The sequence below is a fragment of the Schistocerca piceifrons genome, chromosome 2 (assembly GCF_021461385.2).
Source record: "Schistocerca piceifrons isolate TAMUIC-IGC-003096 chromosome 2, iqSchPice1.1, whole genome shotgun sequence".
NCBI lineage: Eukaryota > Metazoa > Arthropoda > Insecta > Orthoptera > Acrididae > Schistocerca > Schistocerca piceifrons.
In genome coordinates this window covers 609,519,521-609,527,667 of record NC_060139.1, presented here as the reverse complement: position 1 = coordinate 609,527,667, position 8,147 = coordinate 609,519,521, and the positions used below count along the sequence as shown (strand labels likewise).

The 8,147-nt window shown below is 38.0% G+C and overlaps 1 protein-coding gene across 3 annotated transcripts in view; it reads right to left on the bottom strand.

Moving 5' to 3' along the window:
* Window positions 1-1,080: 1,080 nt before the first annotated feature.
* The window catches only part of LOC124776200 (signal transducing adapter molecule 1), a 61,394-nt gene continuing 54,327 nt past the window's right edge, over window positions 1,081-8,147 (bottom strand). For all 3 annotated transcript variants that reach the window (XM_047251032.1, XM_047251033.1, XM_047251034.1), the window contains 2 exons: window positions 5,955-6,235; window positions 1,081-2,286 (listed from right to left, as the gene is read on the bottom strand). In XM_047251032.1, coding sequence (XP_047106988.1) covers window positions 2,154-2,286; window positions 5,955-6,235 — 414 coding nt within the window. In that variant the 3' untranslated portion in view covers window positions 1,081-2,153. The remainder of the gene's footprint in view (window positions 2,287-5,954; window positions 6,236-8,147) is intronic.

The window sequence follows — 8,147 nt, the reverse complement described above, 5'->3', positions numbered from 1 at the left end:
TACCAACTGACCTGCCTACACTGTGATGCATTCTATGTGGGAATGACCAGCAACAAACTGTCCATTTGCATGAATGGACACAGGCAGACAGTGTTTGTTGGTAATGAGGATCACCCTGTGGCTAAACATGCCTTGGTGCACGGCCAGCACATCTTGGCACAGTGTTACACAGTCTGGGTTATCTGGATACTTCCCACCAACACCAACCTATCCGAACTCTGGAGATGGGAACTTGCTCTTCAATATATCCTCTCTTCCCGTTACCCACCAGGCTTCAATCTCCACTAATTTCAAGTTGCCGCCACTCATACCTCACCTGTCATTCAACATCATCTTTGCCTCTTCACTTCCGCCTCAACTGACATCTCTGCCCAAACTCTTTGCCTTTAAATATGTCTGCTTGTGTCTGTATATGTGTGGATGGATATGTCCTTTTTCCCCCCCTAAGGTAAGTCTTTCCGCTCCCGGGATTGGAATGACTCCTTACCCTCTCCCTTAAAACCCACTTCCTGTCGTCTTTCCCTCTCCTTCCCTCTTTCCTGATGAGGCAACAGTTTGTTGCGAAAGCTTGAATTTTGTGTGTGTGTGTGTGTGTGTGTGTGTGTGTGTGTGTGTGTGTGTGTGTGTGTGTGTGTGTGTGTGTGTGTGTCTTTCGACCTGCCAGTGCTTTCGTTCGATAAGTCACATCATCATTGTTTTTAGATATATTTTTCCCACGTGGAATGTTTCCCTCTATTATATTGGAATACATAGTGTAATGCTTACAAGAGGTTTAATCTTATGATGAACGGAGTATAGTACGCGTGGTATTATTCAGGAGTGTCATTTTTATTTTGACTACATGACTGTTATAAAGAAAGACAATTTTGTCCTTCCTTTAATTCCAATAACGTTTAAAAAGAATAGGATGATTCCTGCAGTTGCAATTGTATACCTTTCCGAATCGATGTTAAAGTATTTCTATGCAAATAGTACTGCAACTTCGAAGTTGTAAATCTTGTGTTCAATTTGACAATTTCTATAGGCAAAACAATAGGCTATCATTTTTTAATATGTATCCACATTTACTGAGACTAGAAGATTCTGAAAAAAGTTGTATTTTCAGTTATTTGTACAATATTTCAACAAAGAAGTTTTAAGCACTACAGTTATTAATAAAAACACACTTAAAATTAAGGCTGACTTAAAAATTTAATACTACATCATATGCAACAATTTAATACAACATAGCAAACCATTTCTTTTAAATTTTTATGTACAATTTTACAATCAAAAACATTTACAGCAATGAAAATTTGCATGGTATGTAAGTATGTATATGTATATTTTATACATTTTCCTGTTAAAATTCAAGCAATTAGAAGCTTGAAGTATTGTTACATATTTTTCCAATTGGGCTACAGAAACTTTGGTTAACCATGAACTCCACAGCTACTGCACGACCCAAAGCTAGTAGACACTTTAACACAAGTGTGACTCACATGGAATGTTTCATTAAGTTGCTTTTAACACACACATTTCAGTGAAGACCTTGATCATAAAATTAAGTATTCATCACAGCACTGCAAATGTGAAGACAATCATTGTCTGCAACAAATAAATATTGCACTGATTGACTGACTGTGCTTAAAATCAGTTTGATGGCTGGTTTACCAGCCATTATAAAATTATGCATAAAATGTAAGAAATAAATAAACATATGAAGCTTTATAACAAATTATACTGTGAGGACAAATTATGTATATAAAATGTATACTTCAAAACAGTAATCTGACACTGCAGATAAATTCAAGAGCAGAACCTATAATAAAATCTCAATGCCTAATATTTAAGCCATTAACTGTGATACATGCACAAACTCCATATAATGGCAGTATTTCCAAGGAAACAGTCATTCTTCATGACAAAAACTGCATCTGAAGATTGTATATGAAATTTTCTGTAACAGCAGCTTCACTCAAAGATTACTTGCAATAGAGACCCAATTTTCTTGAAACAATTTGAACATTTGTAAGATATACGAAGCACCCTTCTCATCTCATTCCTTCTACATTATGACCAGACGTTTGTTCCAGAAGCCTTACAGAATGAATGGTAACATTGCAGTTAGCAACATGGTCCTACTTGTTCACACCAGTGAGCTGAATTTTTTTTCATAAGAGAGGCTGTCCCCTCGGTGAGAAGGAGACGCCAGCAGGGGGCGGTTGGCCTGATGCCACTCCATGAGGATGGCTCATGAACACTGTAGGTGGTCCACCATGATGGGGGAAGGTAGACATTCCACTGCTACAAGAACAAGAACAATAAAATAATAAGTCAGGATTGACATCTGCCCAAAGGATGAAGGAAATGGAAGGATTCATTTGGAAAGAGATATAGCTACTGGTTCATAACCATATTACTGAAACATGCTGAAGCAGTTTTTCTGCAAAGAAACTGAAAAAAAATCACAAATCTATATACTTTCAAGATTTTACAACAACAAATAATTTAATTAATGTCTAAAGCACATATAAATCAAGTTTACACACAACAGTGAACCTAATTATAAAAAAACTTTCGTGCTCATATAACCAACACTATAACCATTAATCATCATAATCATGACGTACGACATTGAATATCAATGAAACAGAGTCACAATAAAAGTAGTTAATAGTTGTGTCCCTTCAAGTTTAACTGCTGTGGAATTACTGACAAGTTGTTCCAGTCAACACATGGAGTAAAGTCCCAACGAAGAATAATAATACAAATTCAAACAAGTATTTTACTAAATTATTATATGGAGGAAACTTCAATTAAAATACAACTTTAAGGAAAAACCTTTCTTCCTCCGGCACAGATGATGTGCAATTGGAAAGAAAACTAAAAACATCATGACTATCAATGTATCTGGTTGGGTAGAAACGTCACTCATAGGAGAGCAGAAGGAAAGTGAATTTAGTTAAGCCAATGTACCAGGATTGTACAACAGACAACAAAACTTATATATAAAAACAAAGATGAGGTGACTTACCGAACGAAAGCGCTGGCAGGTCGATAGACACACAAACAAACACAAACATACACACAAAATTCAAGCTTTCGCAACAAACTGTTGCCTCATCAGGAAAGAGGGAAGGAGAGGGGAAGACGAAAGGAAGTGGGTTTTAAGGGAGAGAGTAAGGAGTCATTCCAATCCCGGGAGCGGAGAGACTTACCTTAGGGGGGAAAAAAGGACAGGTATACACTCGCGCACACACACACATATCCATCCACACATACAAATATGTCTGCTTGTGTCTGTATGTGTGGATGGATATGTGCGTTAGTGCGAGTGTATACCTGTCCTTTTTTCCCCCTAAGGTAAGTCTTTCCGCTCCCGGGATTGGAATGACTCCTTACCCTCTCCCTTAAAACCCACTTCCTTTCGTCTTCCCCTCTCCTTCCCTCTTTCCTGATGAGGCAACAGTTTGTTGCGAAAGCTTGAATTTTGCGTGTATGTTTGTGTGTCTATCGACCTGCCAGCGCTTTCGTTCGGTAAGTCACCTCATCTTTGTTTTTATATATAATTTTTCCCACGTGGAATGTTTCCCTCTATTATATAGACAACAAAACTTCATAGATGTAATAACGATTTGTTTACAGCACAATAATACAGATTTAAGCTTGCACAATTCTAGACTTCCAACAAGGTGAGTAGAAGAGAAACTATGTTTTCATCTTGTTCTTTCCGAAAATAAGCCTTAATTACTTCCACAGCATGTGTACTGATTCCATATGAGAGCATGTCGGACATGTTTCTTGAAGTGGTGACAATTCATGTTTCAAACAATGCCTGTATCCTTTCGGTGACTTCATTTTTGAGAGTACACTGTCCAGAAGAGACTCATCATCACACTGCATTCCCTTATTTTTCTCAATTAGCATTTCTTTTTCACATTGTTTACCAGTTCCCCCCCCCCCCCCCCCCCCAACTGATTTTAGAACGATCGAATTTATTAAGTCTTCTTACGCTTTTCATCTGAGAACTACTTTTACAGGTGACTGATTTCGGCAGTGGCTGCTGTTATTTTATTATGTAATCACAACTCTTTTGGTTTAATAAAAGTCGGTGTCCTTTTTTAAAGTATTACTCGTGTGTCTGATGCCAATTTGTTCCATAAATTTTCCTTGACAGACGAAACACAGACATTTTAACTTCTTGTTCAATATTTTCTTTGCTGTGGCTTTTCTTTTGATGAATGTTTTACTGGTGATTCTTTTGTGTAATATTTTGATAGATATTTCAATACATTGAGAAATAAATAAGGAACCGCTCCTGGTTCTAGAGACCACTTTTATCTTGGAATTTTAACTTATTTACTATCAATGGCTAACAAGTCTGCTTTTGTGACAAGTTCCTCACCAAAATGTGAATCACACACAAAACAATTATCAGCCAGATCTCCGACTTTCAGAGATTTTGCTCTGACCCATTTGGAAAATTTTACTTTGTTTCTTTTTTTTTTTTTTTTTTTGAGATGTAATAAAATGTTTACGTTTAATTTTCCTGTAGCCTGATTTGCACACTGTAACGAAATACATGGGCATTTCTTCTTCTTCTTCTTCTTCTTCAAATATGAGTAACTGTAATGCTTAACACCACCTTATCGCCATAGTCTTCAACTCACAATACCGTAAACAAATTACAAAATAAGCACAAGAATACTAGCAACACGCACCTTCTGATACAGTAAAATTGCTTCAACTTGAGCCACAAGCAAGAATGCTGCTTGTAGCCCACAGGCATGCTACCTGTCCTAGGCTACTTGTTTAACATGCAGGGAGTAAGCACACTTTATGTCCATCACATCTACATTTGTAGCCTTCATGGCAATGTATGGTGTGAGGCTGAAGGTAACAGGAGAACCAGAGTAGTTTTTATTTTCCCTATTTCATTTACAGATGGTTCACCCAGAAGAAAATTTGCTAATATCTTCCTTTTAAGCCCAAATTTCAACAAATTTGCCATTAATGCTTTTATGTGAGGTGTCAAAGGAAGTGATATATTTCTTAAATCACCTTTGAGAGTGGATCATGCTTCCTTCTGACAGTAGAGACCAGCACCTGCCTTCCCCACAACTACAGTTATGTGGTCTTATTACATTAAACTGACTGGAGACCTGATGTTTGTGACAAACTCCAGTGAATGGTAACCTATCATGAAACAATACTGGTTTGTGTGTTTATGCTGATCAGCAACTAGTCTTTGCATATTACAATTTTCTACTGACGTAACCTACCTTCCTGTAGACAACAGTGTCGACTGCAAATGACCTCAGAGAACTAAGTACTATTTCACTGATCCTATCTCACTTCCTTAGAGTACATTGGATGCTATTTTCACTTCTGACAAATCCTCCCAGTTAAGAATGATACTAAGTTCTGTTTCCCAGAGTGCCTGTTTACATATCTTCTGTGCACAACATGGGTTTAACAGCTGCCTGTGCACAAGTGCTCTGCTTTACAACCATACACTGTCTAATCTTAAAGGGAAATCCACAAGGAGTTTTAACCTCAGCAGCCATGAATTTAAAACAAGACTGGATAACCTCCAATACAATTTTCCTTATCTTTAAAAAGGGGAAAAAAAAGAAAAGAAAAATCAAACTGACCTCTTTAATTTGACTTGCAATTTACTTTGCTTTTGCAGTTTATACAATTTCAAAAATTTGTAGTGGAGCTACAGTTTTTTAATTTGTCATTATATTTTTTTTACGCCCAGTTGTAGCCTACGTATGACAGATCAAATTAAACCAATTTAGTTTCAATACTGCCTATACTATTTTTGTGAGTAAACCCGAATTATTTGTCTTTATTATGAGCTGTTCCTCCTCCTTGGAGCATTCACAAGGGAAAAAAAAAGAGCCTGATCCAACAACAGTAATGATGAAAATTCATACTTTAGATCCAACTTGCTAAGCTGTACTCACCTGGGTGGATAAGGCCCTTGTGTGCCTGGTGGCTGCGGTGGTGGTCCTGGTACCTGATGCTGTTGCTGCTCATCACGAGGTCTAGGGCCAGCCGGGCCCAAGTGAAACTGGGGTGGCAGTGTCATGGAACCAGTTGGCGGCGGCACTGGGTACTGGTCAGGGCGTGGAGCGGGTGCATAACTGTACTGTGGTTGTGGTGGTGGCCCTGATGGTGGAGGTGGTGGCTGCTGAGCAGGCATTCCCATGGGGAAAGGAGCACCCATTGGCACACCATTGTATGCCTGTTCATAAATTATCAAAGTAAAATCCGAAAAGAAAAAAAAAAAAGATAAAAAAATTGTTTCATTACAAAATGCTGATGGTACAGAGTCATTTCTATTGAACATGTGAACATGTACAATTTCTTTGGCTTCTCTGTGTAAATGGTTTGTAAATGCACAACAACATTTTAGCACTTAACTTTTGTTACTCCAAATTATAATTTCAGTAGCTTGCACCACTTAAAGGCATGGCAGACATGTGCCAAAATTTAAGCACCAAATCTTTCCTTTTAATTTTCATACACTGTTTCCACATACAATGTGAACTTTGTAAGCAGTTATAATGGGCAAACATAGAAGTACACGAAAGAAACTCTCCTTTTACATCACACATTTGTGGTGTCCCTTTCACTGGGTTTTCATGTACACTTTTATTGGTGGCCAACTCCCATTCCACTGATTAAATTCTTAGTACAACCAACTGACAACATATGATTAATAATATAAAATAATGAGAGTGTTACATGAACTTTGACTTCTGATTTCTGTAGTGCAATAATATCACGTGTATAAATGTTGTAAAATTGTCTGTTAATCTTCAGTGTATGCACATTTAAATGTTTGTGAGAATTTTCATAGAATGAAGTCTTTCACAACCAAATGGCATAGCTGCTAGTAAATCTTTCAGGGTGTGAGGTCGTGGTCCAAGAAACTCTTCTGCTCCTGGCGTTTCATCCAGGACTGCATTGGACATCATCAGAGGTGCTCCTCCACTAAGTCTTGCCGAGTCAGCAAGACTCGGCAGAGGAGCGCCTCTGAAGATGTCCAGTGCAGTCTTTGACGAAACGTCAAGAACAGAAGAGTTTCTTGGACCACAACCTCACATCCCGAAAAGTTTACCAGCAGTTTTGTGAGAATGTGCCATTAATTTTTAAATGAAAATGTTTCATATTTATTTATTGCCATTCTTTGATGACCATTTCACTTAAAAACATTAGCATCTCTTGTGGAGACATATAATACACACTTTGGTTTTTCGTAGCATATTCTATAGCCATCATTTCAAAACAATTTACTGGTGCTTATGAAGGCTATCTATGACAGAAAAGTTGCTAAAAAGTTTAACAGTTAACATGTCACTTATCTTACCTTAATACATGAGATGCCAGTAAACTAGATACGTGAAAATTCTGCTCCCATCCACTCATTTGTGTAGTTCTCAATTTGTTTAAATATTTATAAAAACAAAGATGAGGTGACTTACCGAACGAAAGCGCTGGCAGGTCGATAGACATACAAACACAAACATACACACAAAATTCAAGCTTTCGCAACAAACTGTTGCCTCATCAGGAAAGAGGGAAGGAGAGGGGAAGACGAAAGGAAGTGGGTTTTAAGGGAGAGGGTAAGGAGTCATTCCAATCCCGGGAGCGGAAAGACTTACCTTAGGGGGAAAAAAGGACAGGTATACACTCGCACGCACACACACACACACACACACACATATCCATCCACACATACAAATATGTCTGCTTGTGTCTGTATGTGTGGATGGATATGTGTGTGTGTGCGCGCGCGAGTGTATATCTGTCCTTTTTTCCCCCCTAAGGGAAGTCTTTCCGCTCCCGGGATTGGAATGACTCCTTACCCTCTCCCTTAAAACCCACTTCCTTTCGTCTTCCCCTCTCCTTCCCTCTTTCCTGATGAGGCAACAGTTTGTTGCGAAAGCTTGAATTTTGTGTGTATGTTTGTGTTTGTTTGTGTGTCTATCGACCTGCCAGCGCTTTCGTTTGGTAAGTCACCTCATCTTTGTTTTTATATATAATTTTTCCCACGTGGAATGTTTCCTTCTATTATTTTGTTTAAATATTTAGTACTATTCCAAGGACTTGAGCTTCATTTATAAGCATTCAGTTATAACAGTATCAAGAAA